This window comes from Brachyistius frenatus, unplaced genomic scaffold (genome assembly GCF_029030835.1).
Source record: "Brachyistius frenatus isolate BFR_SWC_R1_liver_20210118 unplaced genomic scaffold, ASM2903083v1 Contig_240, whole genome shotgun sequence".
Classification (NCBI taxonomy): Eukaryota; Metazoa; Chordata; class Actinopteri; family Embiotocidae; genus Brachyistius; species Brachyistius frenatus.
The window spans coordinates 451,885-475,570 of NW_027210839.1; the positions used below are offsets into that span (position 1 = coordinate 451,885).

Sequence of the window (23,686 nt, forward strand, 5' to 3'; positions counted from 1 at the left end):
TTCAGCTATCAACTGGAGTAGTGGAAATGTCATTATTATGCTGACTGAATCATTATTGATCTTCTGTCGAATCAGAATCTGCTCAGAGGGTGAGAGGAAAATAACTGAACTTGTGTGCAAGATATCACTCTGCTAGCCTGACAAATCATGCCGGATCTTAGATTATGGAAAATCAGTGGATTGCAAAATTTGTGCTCATTCCTGCTTTAAGTCCCCATCACTGCCCCGCGCTCTTGTATGGTATACCATCGTGATTTTAATCCAGTGATAGCAACTTTATCTGTTATATTACTGACACATCTTTATGCTGTTCTTTGGTTTTCTTGTTTTCCATCATCTAAATAACAGCATGTAGCTTCTTGGCTTGAAATGTTCCAACACTTGTGCATGGCTTGATAAATCCGAGACATCATGATTTGTTACTGCCGTTTGTTTGTGTTAACCTTGGTCTCAGAGGTGCTTTTCGATAAAGACACTGTGCTTGGCCTGCCTTTTTTACCCAGCCCAAATACCTGAGATACAAACTCAAGCCTCAACATGTTTCTTTTGCTCGACAGCGCACCCATTTTTACACCCATAACCACTGTAGTGTTTGTGACAAAGAGGAATAATTCTGCACATAACTACCAACAGTCGTGGAAAATGTTGTTTTACAGTGTAAAACTACAGCTCTTTCTCTCCACCTCACTTTCTTTATTCCTGTCATCAATCAATATTACCATCTCAGTTCATCTGCAGCCACTCTGTCCCGTCAGCTGCAGCCATTTCTGTGACAAATGATAATTCCACTGATGTTTGAAATACAATGACGCTATTTGTTAATCATCTCTGTGTGGCTCAGAGCCAGAGTGAATTTTGAGTCATTACGTTGCCATCTCCTGCAATAGTCATTCAGCAGAGATTGGATAATTACCCTTGCTCTTCTGATGAGCAGCTAATTAGTTTGTTATATGCAGGTTTCCTTGCGCTGCAGACATGTGCTCACTCAGCTCGGTTAAAAAGGAAATATTATTAAATGTCTGAAAGGGCTTCTACTGAAACCTGACACACCCCGAGTATTACATTCACTACTGCAATTATCTATGTTAAGATGAAATATAGTGTATATAGTGTTGTACATGTTGTCAGTGTGAATCCCGTGTCCATTAGCATTTGTATTTATATCTGCTGTGTCTGCTTGTGGCTTTAAAGCCGGGATGTGCTTGTCTTTAAATGTAGTCAATTGCTGGTGCCTCTGTTGCATCAACAAATTAATCCCTTGGATTAACTAAACAGTTTACGTTGTGCCTAAACTCTATTTTAATCTAGATGCATTAGGGGCTCACTCATTGGTACAGCGTTGGGTAGGAAAGTAAAACAGAGTAATGATCAAACACTTGTTTTCAATGTATTTTTCACGTAAACATAAGGTAGTTCCAAAATACAGATGTACTGCTTTGCCTCCTGAAATAAAAAGAAAGAGATCCCACAGTTGGCAGACATTCATGGAGACCTTACATACATTAATTTATACTTTGACCTACTAAGTAAAGAAATCCTACTGTTTTTATTATATATCACATTTAAAAAGCAGAATGAAGTTGTGAAATAATATATATAAAGTAAACACTACAGACAAAGCCTTTAATTCACTGAATAGAAATAAGGAAACATAGCAGTACAATTTAACATAACATAACATTTTTGGCAGTGTAAACACACATGAAAAAAATAAAAGAAATGAACTAATATAAAAAGAGAAATCAGAGAAAAGCAAGAGAAATAAAGTCACTGATTGATTCTGAGTAGCTGCCACTTCACAATCAGACTATGCATGTATTTGCATGTTAATGACGCTGTTTACAGTTGTACATATTATGATTCATTGTTTCTCATCTTCATACTCAACACCACTCTCCCTATTGTCTACCTCTGTGGTTTCAGCTCATAAGGAGTGTCATCTTTTGCATCAGTTTGCCTTATTTGCAGGCCGTGTGTTTGGGGACCAAACCTGCTGTCTGTTTTGTCGTCGTTTGACAGCTCAAGAAACACATTTCAGTCATACACCAACTAGTCAGGGTGGAATCTTGCTCTGTTGCATGTTAAACTGGACTGAGTCATATTTCCCATGATGCCTCATTTGGACCTGAAGGTGGGGGTAGGGTATCCCTGGAGTCACTGGACGGGAGACACCTCTGAGTCATCGCTGTCACCTGTGATGTCACTGGAGCATCATGATTAGAAGAAAATATTCCTGGCAGTCAGAATAGAAATGTATTGTATAGCAGCTACAATATCAACATGTCCATCACTATCATGCTGTTTTTCGTTTCAGTGTCTGTTTCCTTCTGACTACTGTTAACCTACATTTTACAGTGTATTGATTTCTAGTAAGCAACACTGTTAAAAAATAGCTGCCACCGCCTCCATTCTCAGGTCTGTTGACATGACTTGTCACCCCCTGAATGATCTTCTCTTTATTTCTTCGACAAATTGCCTTTTATTACGGCCCTCACTATCACTACAGGCTCAAGGTGAAAGTCTGGAATCCATCACTTCATACAGGAGGAGCCGTAAACTGAGAAACATCCGTCTACTGGTATCCTTGAAGAGGATGAGCAGGAGAGAGGAGAGAACGGCAATTGCCCTGCACATAATCGACGAGGATGAGAGATGACGCAAAGAGAAGAGAAGAAGAATGAGCTGGCGTTTGCCTGCACTAAATAACAAACACCAAACTGGCATTATGAGGTGCCACGAGTTTTCCCGTAGCAGCTGCTTGTCCATCATGGAGACAAATCGATGGGTTAATGCAATCTTTGGGATGGCTGTGACTTTGGATATTACATGAAATGTGAGCATGATGGATAACCCTTCATACAGGAAGGGTAATCTCACCTTCTGAACACCCTTTGATGGTATGGATCTGTTAGAAAATGAATTGGCCGTACATCGATACTGTTATCTTTGAAGGGAAAAGGAAATCAACATGTGCCCTTTTTTCTATTGGCTTCACTCTCAGTCCATTGTGTGTGGAAATGTGTCTGTGTGTGTACTCACATTTATTTTCAATTCATAAATGAATGAATAAAAAAAACACGAACCTTCAGACATGAATGAATGTGGCAGTTGTTCTTGAGGGGACAGACAAGGTGTTGCATGCTTTGATTCAAAGTCCAAACTACACAAAGGACATGAAGTGCAATTACACAAGAAAAGGTGGTGGTTCGACCTGTCATAAAGCTCAGACTGGCACTTGCAGGATGGCATCACAAACAGGCTTTATCAATGCAGATGTTTTGCATTTTATTCAACAGCAAAGTCATCAAAAAAAATACAGGTGCCAGATCACAAGCCCATTTTCCATCCCACTTCATTTTCCAGTTTTATTTCAATGAAATGTATTCTTCATCTTCATCTGAATAAAAAATGTATCCCATCCACAAAGCAGGGTGGGTTTTTTTGCCCTCCAGTTGCCAATAGTAACCAAAGCTGGCCTAGAGCAAAAAATGCACTCAGCAGTGAATGAAGCAGAGAAGTGTTGAGGGCGGAGGGGTGTATTATATCACTGGAGATTACAAAGACCTTTATAAGAGCTGTTGTCAATGAAAAGGGTGCTGCATCAGTGAATGTCCGGGCAGAATCCAACAACACTGGTCACGACCCACATTCTTATCTCTCCTGGTCTATTTGTTTCTCTTGTATTCTTTACATCACATTTATTGTGTAATCAAAAAGGTTATGTAATTTTTGCAACAGTGTGTGTCCTTTTTCAGACCTAGATGAAGTGCTGATGTGGGTCTAAAAACAAGAGCACTAAATATATCTTTGTAAACTTTAAAACACAGAGTGTGAGATCAGTGGCTGTCCAGGCAGTAAAAGTCAAGTGTACTCTTCTCTGCCTTGCTTGGCCATCTACTCTGTTCCCACTATGTAACCCAATGGTTCTCCAGTGCTTTTGGCTACTGCTGATTGACAGGTTTTGCTTTGAAACGCGGAGGATCTTCACTTCTATGATGCACCTGCTGCACCACAAGCATCAAAGAAAACAAGGGCCGTTCATTAAGAGCAGGCTCCTGTGCATTACGTAGTTGCAGTTCATCTCTCCACCAGATGATGGCGCGGTCAGACCTGGGCGGAACAAAGTCGGAAAGGGGGCTGGAATAAATCCTGCTGGAGTCCGCCAATAGCAGCTCGATTTGTGCCTGCTCGTACTACAGAGCCACACCGAGGTGTCTGCGCGTTATCACACAGTCAGGAAGCTGGCGGACAGAGGGAAGTCTTCCCTTTTCTGACCGGGAGAAATCACAAGCACACAGGGAGGAAGACGTGAAGATCTGACACGACGTCGACCGTAAAAGCAGCACGGACTCCGACTAATTCATTTAGGTGGCATTAGACTCCTGCACAGCCCTGCTAAAAGAGCCTGGATCATACTGTTGGTCACTGCGCTCCTCTCTCCCGCTTGTCAAATCCCCAAATCCCGAGCAGCCACCGCGCGTACCTGAAGGAGAGACACGATTGTTTGGTGTTTTGTGGTGCTCTCAACAGGATTATCACTTTCGACAATTACACACGAGTGGCTAAACGACGCCGAAGGCACCAAAGGGATTACAATTGTTTGGAGAGCTCTTTGGCTGTGGCGTTTGCATGTGCGTCTTCTTCTCTGTGCAGAGAGCAAAGTGCTGATAGATCTGCTCTAGCTGGACTTGGGACGTGATTTAAGGAGCTTCTCAGAACTGCATTTGACAGGAGCGGGCACCGACAAATCTGGGGGAGACCAAATACATTCCTGAACACCTGAGGGGGAAACTGAAAATCCTGCGAAAATGCCTCTTGCACAGATCGCAGAGCCATGGCCCACAATGGAACTAGTGCAGCTTGAAACAGAGGTAATTAAGAGGTGAATGTGTCGATATTTGCATGGGTTTTTTGCTTTCGATTGTTGTTCAATTCATTTGACTTTGATCAGGTGAAATCAAAGTTGCAAAAATAATTGTTTTATTACACAGCATGGCCAAATTCAATGTACTCAGAAGGTAACACTTTCCAGTAAAAGTGATTTAAGAGTACAGCTACTTCAAATGATGGCTTGCTGGCAGCACACAAAGCTGGGGGTAAACTGACTTGACATATAATGAATAATGAAATAATCTGGGTAATTCAAAATGTGATGAATAGGCTGCCTTTTTCCCAGAAGACATCTGAGTTTGCTTCTCAGTTCATTGAAACAATCTTTTCAGGTCCAAGTACTCTTGGAGAAAGTTTAATTATTTTCCCTTCATGTAAAAGATTTGAATCAGCCCAAAATGTAGCCTAAAGGCTTCAGTTTAGAAACCGTCTCTTGTCTTTCACTGAGGCTCACCAGCAAGTCCACATCAAAGGCCAAAACCAAAGACTTAATATCACTGTCTGTCAATGTTCTCCCCTATAAAGTGGTTTCTAGGGCTTCCTCTGTGGAATCACAGTAAAAAAAAAAAAAAATACAGGGCAAGGTCTGTTCTGTTATAGAGACCATTAAACTTTACAACTCGCAAGCTGATCGGTTAAAGAGTGATATGTTTAAAATTAAATCATGTTTGAGTTTTTGAATGTATGCTGCGGAATACATTTATCTTTACAGTTTAAACATGCTGCACATGTTTATGGTTTATGTGCTTCTTTATGGTTTTCCTCTAGTATTTCAACAACCCTGCCATGTCAGAAATGTCAGGATGACATTGTTGAGCATGAACTTTCATAACATGCTTTACAATTTTCTGGTAATGTACTTAAGAACCTGTAGAATTTAGGGTAAAAGTGAGAGAGAGGTCTGGTCCTGTAGTGTTGATCTGACCCCTTTTTATTGTGGTGTGGCATCATTATTCATGAACACTTGAGTTTCTCCTTGAACAGACTGGTTGCTTCTTTATGAATATGCCACTACCACATTATGATGAGCACATAATTGGACTGGAAGCAACAACAGACAAACCAGGCGACCACCCCTTCTCCTCCCTCCCCCCTCTGCTTGAATATTTTGTGGTTGTGTGGCTGTGTAAGCAGGTGAAGCGACCATGTGATACCCATGTTTCTGTGTCTGATCTCGCTAATGAATAACGCTCAGTATTAAACCGTGGACTCAATCAGCTGTGCAAGAGATCAGTGTGATTCATAAATGAGGCTAATTTTTCTATCTCTCGGCCTGGATAATCATTGTGATTTGATGGGAGTGGACATGTAACTTGGAGACAAAGGAAAAGCAGGATATGTAAATTTATTGAGTGAAAAATGGTTAGTGATGTTTTCAGAGCATAACGTTCCTCATTAAACTGGCGCTCTAATTCATGAAATACGAGTTAATGAGTCTTTACATAGTAGGCCTTGTAATTAATATGAAGAGCACTACTACATTCAAGGATGTAAAAATGCTTGATCATCAGCTTGCAGATATGGTTTTAACAGATTATTAGACAAATATTAGTACATATGATGAATGAAAAAAAACTGCACAGAATGCAAGAAGGCTGATTTAAAAACAGTGTCATCCTGACATGGTTTGTTCAGCAGACTCCACTATTTACAGTATCTGCTGCATGTGAGTTGGCTGAGTAGCATATCACAGCCGAACAGATGGTGGTGCAGGGCCTGTGAAGAGTGCTAAGTTTAATACTGCGAAACAACCCTGTCTTTGGTGTGCGTAATAGTCGCCAAATTTGTGCTGTTCTTGATAAAAAAAAATATAGTATTTGTGTGTTGAATATCAGCAAACGTATCTTTTCTTTTTTGTTCTCGTGTGTTGGCATTGGTCCCAGAAATCCAGGATCTGTAATGGACTCGGTGACACAACTCAATGCCAGTCAAATAGGAGCTTTGACATTTATCTCTGTCACCAACCTACCAGACAGCTGCACACTTTGGTTCCTGATGGCAGTGATGGGCAGCTCAGGGCTCAGATTGACTGAGCAGAAAGAGTGAGTGAGACTTGGAGGCCATGCCACTGAACATGTTGGGGAGAGCGAAATGGGAGGCGCAGCCGTGGGAGTCGTCATGTGGACAGACGTGGAGACAGAGATGGAAGATGAAAAAAAACCAACTAAATCCTAAAAAGCAGCAAACGCACACGGCAGAGAATGACGTGCTGTGACACCCCAGCTCACGTGAAGTCTGTTTTCTCATCGCTCATTATGCGAGTACCTGCGTTTGGAAGCAGAGAAGGTGTCGTGAATGGAAACCAGTGAAACGGCCTTCTGTGCTCGATGCTGCGGCAAAACAAGCAAAAGAGAACTGTGCAAAGTGAGCTATTCAGAACTATTTGTTTATCTTTTGTGAATGAGTTTATCCTCAGAGAATCATCTCTGATAAAGACACTTGAGCTAATAGGCTCATTCTGTCCCAGTTGAGTCACAACCAAATGCATCGGCTGCTGTCATTAAGGGAGGTCCACCAAAAGCTCCGAATCATGCTTGTGTCAGTAGTTTTTGCAGATTTCCAGTGCAGATACGCTATCTGTATTCAAAATTAATTAATACCTCTGAATAAACAATCCTTCCATTGTCTTGAAATCCCAAAAGATTACACATCAATACTGCAGCTACTACAGGTGGACTCCTTCTTATGTTTACCAAATCTAGTCAAAGACGAATTGTGTTATAAAAGTTCAAGAAAAATAACGCTGGTTATAATAATACCGGCACTTGCTGCATTTTAATTTGTTAGTGTTTTTCTGCCTTCTGTCACTTGAAAAACTTCAATTACCCTCTTCGTCTTTCGAAATAACATTTGAATTCTGTTCTATCGAACTGATAGATGGGATAAGATGGATCTAAATAAACAGTGAAAGTTTATCAGGATTGCACAGGAAGAGAGGAGAAAGTAGGGTTAATACACGGAATGTGTGCCATGTTTGAACACCAGGCGTGGTCAGCAATGTTTAGTCAAATACTTGTGCGAGTTCAGTTCATGTTCACGCCTTGCTCTCCCTGTGTGTGCGCATGCGCGTGTTTGCGTGTTCACGCTCGTAGGCTTAGCGGCAGCTAATCTGGGTGTGACATGTGAGACACCTGAGCAGAGCTGGGGGGAGATTGAGGGCATGTGATAACACAACCCCTTTGCTCGATAGGTGCCCTGATTGCTCTCATTCCTTTTTGACTTGTGGAGTTAAAAGTTAATCTGTCAGTAAAAACACAACAGCATGTCGTCCTGCCACGGTCACACCTGTAGGCATACCTGTCGTGCATATTTAGTGGTGTTCAACCCTCTTTCTTCTCTCTATGGTTTTAATGGTGTTTGAAGGAGCCATTGTGCACGCACTCAAAATGACAAATGGCTATTGTCCTTTTTCTGGCATTGACCAGAAGCTGTCAATGCTCACTGGCTGATGAGGTTACGAGAAATTTTGTCAGATAGTATTACAGGCACCCACGAAAAAGAATGGCTATTGTATTTCTTAGTTGCCTAGTTACAAGGCAGCGCTGCACTAATCACCCTGTTAAAACGTGGATTTATCTATCAAACAGACATGGATCATCAGTGCTCTGAGAACATAGAGGAGTCCTGCTAAAGTTCTGCTGTCGGGCTTGCTTTAATAAGATGGTCTGTAAACCTGTTCCCAGCATGCTTGTAGCTTTTAGATGTCTCTCATTGGATTCAGGGACATTTTTGTCTCCATGTTTGCAGCAGCATAGTTCATTCATATATGTTCTCTGGATTTGGAAATCTCAGTTGCTCATTAATGGATTCAATAAGCATATTTCTGTGGCTGTTTTTTTGTGTGGCTGTGTTTGTGTGGCTGTGTGTGCGTGCCTGGGCGCTCATTGAGGAAACACAGGGGAGGGAAAACACCATTAACTGGGCCACTTGGATCAGCCAAGCAGAGCTAATGAGGTTGAAATGTGTTGAGCAGCAATATCAGAAGGACGATGCTGACCACACAGACGAACACACACAAACAAGATAGTTGCGCTTCAATGTTTAGGATTCGCGCTACTGGGTTAAGCAAAGGTAGCCACCCACACCTAAACTAGGGAAGACCAGATGTGTCGGAATGAGGTCGGGACAATTTCATTAAATGTGTCCGTAAAGTTCATCATAACAACATGCACTGCACTTCCTCTTGGCTTTCTTTGAATTATCACCCCTTAAACGCATCTGTGCCTGGCTTAAAATCATTCCTCAACACTAAATTGCTTCCGTTTCCCTGATGTCTCCCGTGTCACCACACATTACTGCTCCTCCAACTTTTATGACCGGCGCAGTTTGACTAAATTAAATTGCCTTCCTTGAGATCATGATTAAATTTCAACGAGATGAACTGTTGGTCTGTAAAAATGTCCTGAGTTGGAGCACCAAATATATAGCTGTTGCTTGTTGCTAGAGTGAAACTCAAAGCAGAAAAAATGGAAATAGATCCAGTGTTGCTGCACTGTACAGAGTGAATTGTGATGTATTACAGCGACAGTAAACTAGATCCACAGTCTGGGCTCTTTCTGGTCAGAAGTTCTTTTTTTACCTGAGTGTAGCAAAGCTGCTCTGTTGCCACCGCCTGTGTCTCCTTCTACATCTCCACATACTTGCACATCTGTGCCCTCTCTGTTTGGTGTTTGATTGTTAGGATCGCTGCTCGTCTTTGTGTCTTTGAGACCGCCTGTGTGATTTGTGTGCAGTCTAAAGGAAGAGGAAGAGGGCACAGAGGAAGTGAACAACGTCGGGGTCGCCTCTTTGTGATTGAAAAACAAAGCAAAAAGCGGAAAGGCGGGGGCGGGAGGTGGTTTAGGTTGTCGTCACACTGGGCCACTCGTGGCTCTGAGATCAGGAGTGTTTCTTGGATCACTGGAAGGGTTCAGTTGTGATCATGCATTTAATTTGACATGTGTCGGCGGTACAACATTAGTCATCATGGGAAGGCCTCTTCAGGCATTTTAAATGTTAAGGTCACTGGGAAAACTGGTCGATATTTAACGTTAATGGATGATCTGATTAAGGTCTTTGCAATTGCATTATGGGAAGTCCAGGATCTAGTGTTTATGCAGCTTGACCCATACTAGGAACTATTCACTATATTGAATGTGTCACGTCAGGAATGACTTGAGGGAATTTCTTCAACTGTGGCAGGAATTTGTATTGAGATTTAAGGATGAATGATCAGAATTTGTGATCAAAGGTCGATGTGACCTTATAAAACAGGTTTGTGGTCATAACTCAAAAATGCATGTTATCATGAGAACATTTCACACGAATGTCTAACAGGATGGCATGATGAAGTGATGACATTTTATGTCCAAAAGGTCAACTTTACTGTTGCATCATAATGTTTTGCTAAAACACTTTTCTGGCCATTACTGAAAACCATAACTCGGGAACACAACAGACTGTGAGCATATTTCACACTTACGTCGGATACTGGATAGGTGACAGTAATCTTGGGTCTTCACCTTGAAACTGTGCTGACTGTATATATTTTCTCTGCTGTTGGGTTAAAGATGTCAGCAGGGAAATTGTAACTTCCTTGCAGCAAGATCCATATTTGAAGCATCGTCTATACTGTCAATCAGCTTTAATGGCCAAACATGTAAATACATAAGGATTCCTTCAAAGTCTTCACAACATGTGTAACATAAGTCAGGACAGACGTGGTTCTAAACGGCAGCTTGACTGGTTGGCAGAGGAATACAACTGCAAGGTGGTAATTAGTTGATAAGTAGTTTTTAAAACCTGCTGTCTCAAGTCTTTGGAAGTGCAATACATTTCTGGGACAACACGGGTATCTTTTTTTTTTTTTTTTTTTTTTGCAACACAAATTCTGTGCGGGCTTTATTATCAGTTCCATTTATATAAAGCAGCCTGTGATGAACACAGGTTATGTCAGGGTGCATGATTCATTGTCACTCACATTCACAGGCATGTAAGATGACCACATCTGACCCTCTTGGTTTTATGCAATCTTCAAAAAAAAAAAAAGAAGAAAAAAAGTCCTCTCTCATGTTTGAATACATTGAAAACTACTCAGCAGTAAGCGATGATAACTTGTCTAATATGGTTTTTCAACTCTCATTGAAAATAACAGAATCTATAAACAATATCAATACTGTTCATTTCAGAACTTACTGCGCACAAAATGTCGGCTACTTTGCTAAAATAAAGTGACATGTATCCCTTAATTCAGTTTTAAGATTAGCACTCAAACACTTGAAGATGACCCTCAAGTGTCTTTGCTGTTGAACATTAAAGTGAAGCAACAATATGGAAAACACTTTTTTTAGTGGATTGCTTAAAAAAAAAAAAAAGGATCCAGGAAATGCCCTGCATCACATGATTAAATCAACAAATAATACCGGTCTGTTTGTAACAGATAAATTGGTGTGATAATGACTCAGAATTTGACACATTCAACCAATTATTGTGACAGATAATGGACTGCTTTTCTGGGCCTCAGACTTAGTGAGAAAATATTTTTCACACAGCATCTAAGTCTCTGAGCAAATGACCCGGGATCCAGAGGAAATAGTAGAGAAAACAATCGTGATCCTCACGCTATACAGTGCTTACTAAATATCTAAATGCAGCCTGACAATCCGTTTTATTAATGTTGCATTTTTCCAGCAGTGTCTGTCTGGCCTCTGTAGACTGTTGGGGTAATGACAAGAGATCCTAAGTTGACTTGACATCATGATGGCTTCTGCTTTTTAAACATGACATTGCATTGAATTTTTTTTTTGAGAATTTTTTTTCTGTCCCCTATTTGTCATTGCCCTTGTCGTTCTACCTTTGTGTGCAAAAGAACAAGATGCACATCTAATCTGACTGCAATCCCTCCACATATTCAAATTTAGCTGCCCTTGATTTTCACAATAGTCTTTTTTTTTTTTTTTTTTTTTTTTTTTTTATAACAAATAGCAATCATTACCCTTTACAACAAGACTTACCAACAGGGGAACGGCCAGAGGATGTGTGTTTGCGTGTCAGCCTTAGATTATGAGGTTTGCCTGTGGAGCAGAGCGCTGGATACAGCGGACTGTTGCCACCCACACGGTCTTGCAAATATTCTTTTGTACTTCTCTCTGCCTCTTATTGTCCCTCCTTTACGCACACATGTGATACAGCACATTCACTGTCATACAAACACACTGACTGTTTCTCTTCTGCTCTCTTGACAGAATGGGCAGAGCACCACTGAGGATGGACTCACAACTGCTGTCAAGGTACGTGGCATCTCCGGGACGCACACTGACAAATGCAAAGACACACACACACACACACACACACACACACACACACACACACACACACACACACACACACACACACACACACACACACACACACACACACAACACGCACAAATATGACTCAAATATTCATGCAGCTTAACGTCCAATAAATTAGACCGATGACTTGGACACAACTACGTAGAATTCTTGGCTTTTGTTGGTGCTTTTCTATGAAGGCAAAATTCCATCAGAGGGTAAATTCTGATGCAAATTTTTCTTTCGAGTCGTTTTCATCTCTACGGAAAGAAAGCTGCGGTGCTCGCTCACGTGTCAGGCACTCGCGAATGTTTGACTTTGCATTGATTTATGCGTTTAGCAGTTGCATTGACAGCCCTCGGTGGGTGATTTCTGGCTGGAGTTTAAATGTCTTGAAAACTGTCTGAGAGAGTTTAATCGAGCGGCAGTTTGGCTACTGTTTATGGTGATGTGTCTACGTCAATGGAGGAGTGCCGTAGTGCTACGTGTCCTCATCTGGTCTGCTTTTATGCCAACATTCACACAGAGACAAACACACACAATCTGGTACATACAGAAACACTCTGAACTTCACTGACTCAGCCCTTTCTGCTTCCTTGTTGGCCTACGTGCTTCATGGTCCAGCTCTGAAACGTGATCCTGTCTCCTCCTGTACACTATTAATCTCCAGCCATGTAGCAGAGGACAAGGAAATGTTCTTTCTCACGTGGCCTGTTTCTCCCTTCTTTTTTTGTTCCGGTCTCCCTCTCAAGGGGGAGAGGCTCCATAGAGCATGTCGTCTTGTCTTTCAGTTCAGAACAATGTGCTGGGACGGAGGGGAGCGCTGAGAGTGCTCAATGAGAAAGAAGGGTTTCAGTTAAAGGAGTCAACACTGCACACAGGAGCAATGCTGGTCAAAACCATTAACTTTTGATGGCTCAAAAAAGCAAAAAACACAGGCCTTTTCTTCAGTGGAAATCGCTGGTACAACACAAACTACCATGATATGGCAAATCTTTGAAAAATTACACAGATATTGATGCGCAAATAAATGTAGCATGACATGATAAGATCATATCTGGGGATGCAGGGTGGCTCATTACTACTGATCCAATACCAGTACTCTCTTTTCCTGAAATGTGATCACCATTTACATTATTATTGAATCAATCTGATAGAAGATAACTGGAGCCCAGAGACGGCTGTGTCACTAAAACTGTTTGCAGCCTGTAATGACAGACAAAATGAGGCTGGATCCACTTGAGGTCAGTATTAGTGTTGGTACCAATCCAGCATATTGGATCATCTTTAATTACATACTGTATCATAACAATATGGCTCTGATAAGAGTCAATAATATTTGATTATCGCTCAGGCCTGGCCAGCGCTGTGATTGTGTACATTACATGTGCTAATTGACTGGGGAGTTTTCAATAAACTGATCATTTATGTAATCGTATTAATTCGGATGTTCTTCTAACAGGCTGCTGGATTTTCAGCATTGTAGTTCATGTTTCCCACTTCGAGAAAGGAATATGATAATGGTTTTGACCTGTATATAGTGAGAATAAGTCAGCAGTCTATATATAACTTCTTAAAATATATACATGACAATGAGATGTGGAGTGTCGCCGGGGTTGGACCTTGTCGCCAGACTGTTGTGGCACCATGCAGGCAGGGCAGCTGTAACCAGGCGCTACAGCGATCAATACCGAGCTGCTGTTTAAATGCTTGGAATCTGATAACGGCTGCTGTTATCTACTCCAGCCTGGGGAGTTACCTGGCTCCAGCTGACATAATGGGAGGAACAGAGTGTGTGTTTGTGTGTGTGTGTGTGTGTGTGTGTGTGTGTGGGAGGGGGGGGCAACAATTGAAACCAAGAGAAAGCACCACAGGGAAGGAGGGTAGCTGTCCTTGATAGTTAAAATAAACCTGAAACAGGCTTCAACACAGTAATGTGATGGTGCTCAGCATTGAGCTCTGTACAAGTATGTGTGCATGTGAGGGAAAAAAACACGGGGATAATGAGCAATCAACAGTCTCTTGTCTGTCCGTCTCTCTTCAGGGCGTCAAAGTTGAGGAATGTACATGAGCATATTTCTTGGCTGGTAGTGCAGCTTTTATCTCTCCTGGCTTTTGTGGACCCATTAAACTGATAGTGAAGGTGACTGCAGGGGGTTGGGCTATGTGGATTTTCTTTTTTCTTTTTGCTGAATAGAGTGGAAAAATAATCTTCATTATTCACAGATATTCTATTTCTTTACTTATAAGGTAATTGTTATTATATGTCATTTTTTTCCCCCTTCCTTTAAGTTAGCGATTACTCCAGTGGTCCACTTGTATCACCAGACCCAAAATTTACTGTGTGGATATATAGGTCGGGCCATGCTCTATAGGGAATCATTTCTACTAGTTGCAGCCTACTGGGTGTAGATCTCTGGTTAATTTTTCAACTATTGCCGGAGCCTTTAACCAATCGGCACTGACCACAATCTATGCACCCCAGCTGCAAATATATTTAGCATTAAACAGTTGGCTTCAACATCATTGCACTTAACCACTAACCCTCGCCACTGACTAGTCTGCCCTTCAGAGTGTCTGAGCAAACGTTAATGTCAACAGGGTTTCCAGACTATAATGACTGAGTAATATTCTGGCAGAGCCAGGCTAGTGGTTCCCCGCCTCGAGGTTTGAACCACCACAAGAGATGTGAAATAGATTTAACGGGTCACAAGATGACTGAAATGGTAGGAAAGGATAGATATATTCAGAAGTGTATTCATTTCAAACTTCTCTTTGACCTTTCCTTCTTTCTTCTGAAGTGCTCTATTGTTTTACCTCCTGAGGTTTCTAAAACATATCCAGATACAATTTTTCAAAATATCCCTATTCAGTGAAAGAACTCACCTTTTCGACATGCATCTTTGGATGCACAGTTCCAGAGAGTGCATCATAGATCGGGGTCACATGCAGCAAAGGTTTGCAAAAGACTGCTTCAGTCTTTAAAAAAAAAAAAAAAATAGCTAAAAAAAAAAAATGCAGATTACAAGTTGAGATGTTTTGTTCATGTTGCTGTTGTCCAACCAACAGAAAGAGGCAGCACATCCTCACCTCTTAAAAAATAAAATAATGTCTGGTGTTTTTCATGCTTAAATTACTTTAATGATGCTAATCAATTACACACCAGTCTTCTCTGTTCCAAATGTGAAAACTTTAACACACAATCATTTATTGTCTTATTTCAGAGGCTTTTTTTTTTTTTAACCTTCACACACAAAATGAATACAAAGTAACTAAAACTAAGATTCTGATGTGGCAGCACAGTAGCAGTTAACAACAAATGGCCTCTACTGAGATGTATTGATGGGATGATCAGACAGCAGTGCACAGTCACCTGAGAGGTCCTCTACTGATGTGTCTGGTCGCAGGGGGGTGGCATTACTCACCAATTTACTCCCTGACACACAGCGGGGCTTACAGCGATCTGCTCCCACACAAGTGCGGCATTTGGCTTATTTCTAACAACAGATCACTTCAAACTCATCATCAGGATGCCTGAGAGGAAGATTTATTCAAAAAGTCTACAGGATAAATATGACAATCTCAGCTTCGAAGAGAGAAGTGCCAGAATAAGGTGATTTGGAAAAGAACATTACGTACTATATTTTAGCTAGAGAACAACTGTCTACCACAGAACTGCAATTAATTAACCCATCAGGGAAGCGTGACCTTACATAAGGTCTACAAGGTGTAGCCGAAAGGGGAAGCCATTTTTCGACCTCTTGTAATGGCATTGTGTTGTTTTGCTGCTGTTGGCAATTTATTCATAGGTGGTTGTAAGAAAATGTGAAAAGTTATTTAAAAAACCACGACAGTTTTGATTACCAAATCAGTCTATTTTTCCAAGAACAAAAAGCAGTCATGCTCTGGTTTCACTCTCTAACATCGCAATTCTGTTTCATGTTAATTTAAATTAATTTTTTTTTTACAAAAGTAGTCATTTGAAGTACCTTGGGCTCTGGAAATGGGATGTGCATTTTCTGAATGAATTCTCATTTGCGGCCCTACTCCCTCAGACCTTATAATTTAGCAAATTATATGTCTCATTGGTCTGCTCCACCAGAACTGATGTGACGAGTTGTGAGGAGTTAATAGTCGTTCAACAAAGTCAAACAATTACCTGCCAACAGAACAGAATAGCCCACCTGAGAGTAGCTCGAAATTTGAGAGAGCTCAACTAGAAATTTCTGAGTGTGTGAGGCAGAAATGTTCAACCATTTTTTAAAGAGATTGAAAATGAATGGCCCTCTGCAAACCCTAATGCGTCATATTGTGCACTTCTATCAGTGGAAAACAAGTTTGCTCATTGAAGGAAGCACATCTTACCTAGCAACCAAGCTGATAAAAAAGGAGAAGTTTGCTATTACATTTTTTTGTAAAAAAAAAAAAAAAAAAAACCTGAGGAAGCCGTCGTGCTGGAAAAATAGTTTACTGCAAAAGCAAAACATTTTCACTAATCTCTCGTTCGCTGCTTCTCCAAATTAAAACCAGTGTGACTGACAAACCACAAATCTGGTCACACTTTTGCAGGAGGTAATTTATTCAGCCTGTTTTAAATTACCCAATTGCATTCATTATCCTGCCTCACTAATGGACACTCTAAAACAAGCAACATGAATCTCTCATTGTTCTTTGTGTTAATTTATTACTAAAGCTGAGTCACTTTTTCTGAACGAAATCTTTTATGTATACCTGTGTGTGTGGTGTGTGTGTGTGTGTACCTGAGAAAAAGAGTTTAATCCTCACAATCTCAGATATGGGCTTTATCAGGACTGTGTGTGTGTACTTTGATTGACAATGGCTTGGCATTGTCAGAAAACACACCCACAAACTGCCATTTGATTTTGATCCAAATATTGCTAGATCCTGATTGGTGCAGGGAAGTATGTGACATCACCTTTAGCTGGACTCTAACTGAGACAAAAATATACAAATACATAAATGTCATGGGTGAAATAACTAAAACTGCTCAAGTTTTGTCAGCAGATGTCCGTGCGGGACTGTAGCACTCGTCACAGGGACTTTACCAGTTGGTCACTACTCTTAAAACTTCCTGACAGGCTATAGTAAAGATTCAAATTGGATTTGACTTTATGTAAAATCCTGTACAATACATTTCAGGTGATAGAGAAATTCTGAATTATACCTCAATTGAAGGTGACCTGCCATCAAAGAAGTTACGACAAAAATATTTCAGGCCTTATGCTTTATTACTACAGACTGCTGCATTGAATTATTGTTGTAAACCTTCCAAGAGTTGGTTGTCATGGTTTCATCAAAGCAAGTGACAGCCAGCCCGGCGTAAGCGAGCAGGATTATAATTGGATAATTCATGATTTTCTGTGTCCCTGTAAATGCAGGAACCCATTCTGAGAACACAGCTTTTGTAATTGTTATAGACATAAAAGGAAAGGCATAGGGCTGCCACTAAAACTGTGGTATTATTAATTATTAGCTAAATAATGGTGATAGGAGCAAGTTGGAGAGAAAACAAATAAAGGTGCGGGTACACACACCAAACCAAGACACATAAGAAATGATGTGTGGGGATAAAACGAGGTGGTTGATACTTTGGCTCAGCATGGTTGAGCATTAGGGTTGAGATAAGAATAGTGTGTCACCTTTTGGTCAAAATTTGACCACAAAAAGAAAATAAAAAAATGTATATCATTGAATTGAATTAAATATGCGTGGACGGGGTAGGGTTTTGACTATTGTACATACAAAAATACGAAATTTGAAGTTGGTACATTGGCCTTTAGGAAACTGTGTTGGCTACTTTTAATTCACTTAATATAGAAAGACTTGAAAAGTTCAAAATGTCTTTTTGCTGCAAAAACTCAAACTGCATATGCAAATTTGACAGAATCGTATTTCATGGTGCAGAATATGCAGTTTGGCCTTGTGTGTGCGTGTGTGTGTGTGTGTGTGTGTGTGTGCGTGTGTGTGTGTGTGTGTGTGTGTGTGTGTGTGTGTGTGTGTGTGTGTGTGTGTGTGTGTGTGTGTGTGTGTGTGTGTGCGTGCGTGCGTGCATGTGCGTGTGTGTGTGTGTGTCTTAGTCCTGCATGGTTCCCACTTCAGTATGAACTCCCACCTTTCAAGCCTGAGGGCAGAAAGCATAAGGAGTTATTGCCTTTCCATTGGCTTCAGTGACATTCTTTGTAGTCCCTGATGTAAATAATGGCTTGCTGAGTAAGTGGTATTTGTGCTTCACTGGCCGAGTGACGAGAGGACACCGCGGAGCGGGAGATAGGCGAAGGAATAGAGGGAAGAGCGAACGGCATAGGAGGACTGCGAGAGGAGAGGAGAGGAAGGAGAGGAGAGGAGAGGAGACGAGACGAGACAGTAGGCTGCATACCGCTCTCGCCAGTCAGTCAGTTGTGGACAGAGACCCAGTTGGACAGTTTGGAGCTTTGTGACTGAAGATGAAAGAGGAAGTGGCGAAATAACTAAATTATTCAGACATACTGTGTGTGTGTGTGTGTGTGTGTGTGTGTGTGTGTGTGTGTGTGTGTGTGTGTGTGTGTGTGTGTGTGTGTGAGGCAGATGCACAGATGCATGTAGCTCCTTGTTGTACTGCGAACTGTGATCCAGCGTAGCAGTGGCTAATGTGCCTGCATCAATAGATCACCAGCCTTTGCCTTTATGTTAATGTGTGTGTTAATCAGAAGAGGGGCTCAGTGGAGCCAAGATGTTGATTGTTTCTAAGACTGATTCAATATTTAGCAGTGGAGAGAGAATGTGTCGGCCGGGATTGCAGCTTACACGATGAGCTTTTTGACATCTGGGCTGCCGTAGAGCGCTGCAGGCCTGGCAGTAAGGAGTCGGGAAATGGGAAGGCTGTGTAGCCTTATAGCATGTGTTTTTGTAACTGTAAGCCCCTTTGTTTGCACATGCAGGTTGTAGGCATGGCAACTGCTCTCTTTCTTTCGCATACTTGACTTTGGACTTGATTTATGTGGCTTTGGCTGCTCCACACTTACAGCCACTCTTATATACGCACATTCATACATACATACTGTACATACTCTGCAGACCGCATATCGGCATCCTGCATTTTGTTCTGTTTCAATGATTTATTGTCCTTATTTAAGATAAACTTAGAACACATTCCTGCTGTCAGAGATGCCACAAGAACATTCAGTTCGCACCTATGTGTATGTATGTGTGTATATATATATATATATATATATATATATATATATATGTATGTATGTGTATATATGTGTGTGTGTTTGTGCATAATGCTTTGATTTATGTACTAGTAAATTGTGTGTAAATCCCTGCCGCTTTCATGTAGTGGAAGTTCAATAGTTGTGGTTGCTAAGTGACCGGGAGTCATCTTAATTAAGACAGTAGAAGATTCTTGTGGAAGTTGGAGACATTATTATACAAACCAGGGTCTAGAAAAGAGAAGGGGAAAAGGAAACATAATGAGAAGAGCGACAAAGCTGCTCTCCTTCCTTTGAGAGAAAAGAAATGCCACAACTTTGCATGTACCTCGCTGAACTACAGCAACTCACAGTTTGTCACCAGTTTTTATTTGTTGACAGCCAGTATTGCTGTGGTTTAAGTGGTGTGGTCATTGATTTGACTCTGCAGAATATGAATGTACAGGAAGCTGCAGTGCAGGTTGCAAAATCTACTAGCCTTTTTACCAAAAGTTCTGCATTGTAAATGCGAGGGACAATCAAAAAGTTCAGAGACCGCTCTTGTTGCGCTCTGCACCATGACATGCACAGAGCGGGAGGAAGCTTTTAGCTTCATGAAAAAGTATGCCAAGTTTTGTTTTTTTTTGCTTAATCAGCATCAGCACCCGAGTTACACACATTTTTGTGACCGCTGGTTTGAGCACATCTGTTTTTACTCTGTTTTGTATTATATGCTTTAATTAGCAATCTTTAGAGGTGCTCATAGATGGGAGCTATAGGCTGATGGTTGATCCTTGCTTTTAGTCCTTATGCTAAGCTAACCAACTGGTTACCTTCCTATTTTCTGAGAAGATATGAGATTGGGATCAACCTTCAAACTCCCATCTCGAAAACAAATAAGCACCATTTCCCGATCCTTTTTTTTTTTTTTTTTTTTAGGGAAGTCTCCTCATGTCTCCTTCCTGCTCTCTGCGCCGATCTTTCTTCTGTGTCTGTCTGTTGGGGAGCATTATCCTTAGCGTGCTGCATGTATTGCTCTTTTGAGGGTTTTCAAGGTGGTAAATCACAGAACTCTCCTCAGAGGGCACAAAAAAGGCAAAATCACTCCTATTTTTACGTTTTCAGCACTTCCTTTCTCCCTAGATGTCTCCTTTCCTCTTGGCTCTCATCCCTGCCGGGTCTGCTCGCATTTTACCTCTTGATAAGATGCGTCCTATCGGTTTTACACTGCTCCACTGCCTTGCCCCTTTGGGGTTTGATGACTAGGATTTATCTGAAGAATCTGGGCATGTGCATCGGGACGGTTTTCCAGTAAGAGGTGTGTGATTTTGCCCCATGCTCCCGCTGAAGCTTATATTATTCACACCAGAATGTTGGGTTGCATTTTTTTCAGCCTACATGGAGTGCCAAGAAATTGAAGATCTCAACATGGAACATATCAGTTTTCTAATGTTTAATAAATAACCTGTCTCACTACTCCTCAACCATCTGTTCCATGTGCTTCTGTTTGCCAAGTTCCAAATGGTATCAATAATTTGCAAATACTGTCATGATCATATCAACAGACCGGTGATCCTGGCTTCGTCTACTGTAATCTGAATTTATGCTGTTTTAAACTGGCGATCATCATAATTTACTCGCCTTCTATACTATTCAAATCTTTTTTCTGTCCCCTCTTTGCTTCTTCTTCCCTTAAAAACTTTGCTTGTGAATCCTGAACCAAGAGATTCAACCATTTGTCATTCCAGCTGTCCCGTTCACAATCGAGAATGAAAGATTTAGGTTTGGACTGGGCAACTCTAATGAATGTGGAAAACTGGATCACTGTGGAACAAGATATTACTGAAAAAGGGCACGCATGCTCGGGAGGCCTTCCCGAGCTTTGCAAAGGTTAAATAAATACAATAAAACTTCTCAGAATCAATGATGATTAGGGCAGTTGAGCTCCACCTCCAGCTTAAACCTGCGTTTTGCTGTGTTTTCTTGCTTGGCCTGGCGTCATCAAACATTTTCTGAGTTGGAAACGATCAAACATTTCTTAGAATACTTCCCCGCCATCTTGCAGAGAGCGAACAGAGCATGAGATCTGGCCAGAAGAGTAATGCGTTACGCCAGCATCTGCTTGGCCGTGATCCCCAGTGAGCGGAGGCCTGTGTTAACAAGGTTTGGGCACGCCTTGGAGCTCCACGCAGCTAAACACTTCACATTCCACTGCAGGGTTAGAGGGAGGGGTTATAAACGTGGGAGAGGGGGAGGGAATCGAGCTGCCTGCACCTGATATATCACTATAGGCGTCATAATGTAGCCTGAAATGCACTTGATGTATTCTTGTCTAAGCAGTGCACATGTGCAGCGTGTTTCGTGGGGTACTCGTGGCGTGTGTTTGTCCTTTCTGCTCGATACTGTAAACCCTAAAATGTTGCAGCTCTCTGGATTTGCTTATTTCTAACTGTTGAGCTGTGTAAATCGATGTTGTTGCTGCTGTTTCTTCAGGTGGATATTTTCTAAAGAACATTTTCCAAAAGAACAAGGTGCTGCAGATGGGGAAACAAAAAAAGGCCAGATTTGAATAGGGGGAATTGCTGACGGCAGCATTGTGGCACAGGCTCAAAGGTGACATTGGCTGTGCCCATCACAGATGCGCACACCAATATACAAACACACACACACACACACCTGAATCAGGCAGAGCAGGGTGTGAGCTCAAGGGTTTCTGTTTTTTATAGCATTGTTTTACTGACAACTCTGTCAATATTTCATTCAGTAGCTTGTGGAGAGCATTGAATGGGCTCATGCTCTGCGGCAGGACACCAAGGAAGCAGCCTCCAGCCGTGCACACATGCATGAGGCCCAGCTATAGCTCAGACAGGGTGCACTCTGTGTACCCGTCTGCCTCTAAACCAAGAATATTTTGGTCCTTTTCGTTTGTTTCTGTTAGACTGCTCATCCTTTCTCACTCCTTGATGCATTATATTTACCGTCTTCCCGTTCATGCATGACTCAGACTGTTGGCAATCCTCTCGAGTGTGATTATGTGCTGGCATCAGAGTTGACAGAGCCTATTTATCTTTGCAGTCCTGCTATGACCCAGTGTTTTTTGTCTCTTTTTTTTTTAGTTTTTTTTATTATATATGTATATTATTACCCTTCATTTGTCCTGTCACTACATTTAAATCTAAAATCTGAACACCCAAATATGAGATAAACGTGAGTGTATAAATCAAGAACCCTTTCCTGGAAGCAACAAAAATGTCCTGTGCGTGATGATAGCCAGACGCCCACGGCAACAATTAACCATAGCACACCTCAATTTAGCCTCATTTACACATCAATGCTAGTCGTCGTCATGTGCCGCATCTACCTGTAGAAATAATAGGAAAAAAACAACAACTGCAATTAGACAAGTCAGACTAACCGAGCACATTAAAAACCTCAAAATGAATGCCTGTCCTTTTTTTTTTTTTTTTTTTTTTTACCCGTTTCCTCTTTGTCTGTGACATCACAGAACTTTGAAAGTCAGCCTTGCTGTCGCAACATCGGCAAAGCTGCTGTAAAAAAACACCAGCTGATTGGCTCCAATATCACTTGAAGCCACAGATGTGCCAGGGTCATGTCAGTCTCTATTAACGAAGTAAAAGTGCAGTGGAGAGAAAAAAAAACTCAGCATTGTATGTTTAATCACAGGAAGGGGTTAAGATTGCCAAACGATAACATTTTGCGTTACACAACGCATTATGTTGGTGCTTTTAAACAGATTTCAGGAGATTGCATTTAGATTGAGGCATCACATACTGTGTTCTTTTCCGTTCTTGCTTTCAGCTAGAAAATTAAAACGGTCCCAGGAGACTAATGCTTGCTGTCATCTAAGCAGCCAGTGTTTTATAGCTCACAGTGGCTACATATTACGAGTCTTGATAACCTTATTTCTGGTTAAAGCTGGTTGAAGCTGTCGGTACTGTGCAATTGAGAATTAACATAGCCTAACGTACGGCACAGTTTAGGGAAAAAATACCCAGAATCCTTTACTTTATCAGACTACGGTCAACTTACAGTAAAGACTTGTTTATTTCAAAGGCAATACACTTGACAAATCCTGTGTCTCAGGCGAGTATGTGCACTTTTTTGTGACTATATGACTTTTCAGTATGTGAATGTATTACACATTCGACTGCTCTCCGCTCATTCAGCTTCATTAATTGTAACATCCTGTAATTGGACCATCTGTTCTCTCTGATCTCACAGGATATCATTTGAATAAATGGAAATACTAATTAATGGCATCGTTGTTTCTAA

General features: G+C 41.3%; 1 protein-coding gene across 1 annotated transcript in view; it reads left to right on the forward strand.

Annotated features, from left to right (window-relative positions):
* Positions 1 to 4,223: 4,223 nt before the first annotated feature.
* Positions 4,224 to 23,686, forward strand: part of rps6ka1 (ribosomal protein S6 kinase a, polypeptide 1) — a 45,320-nt gene continuing 25,857 nt past the window's right edge. The window contains exons 1-2 of the mRNA XM_069720410.1: positions 4,224 to 4,871; positions 12,114 to 12,158. Coding sequence (XP_069576511.1) covers positions 4,809 to 4,871; positions 12,114 to 12,158 — 108 coding nt within the window. The 5' untranslated portion in view covers positions 4,224 to 4,808. The remainder of the gene's footprint in view (positions 4,872 to 12,113; positions 12,159 to 23,686) is intronic.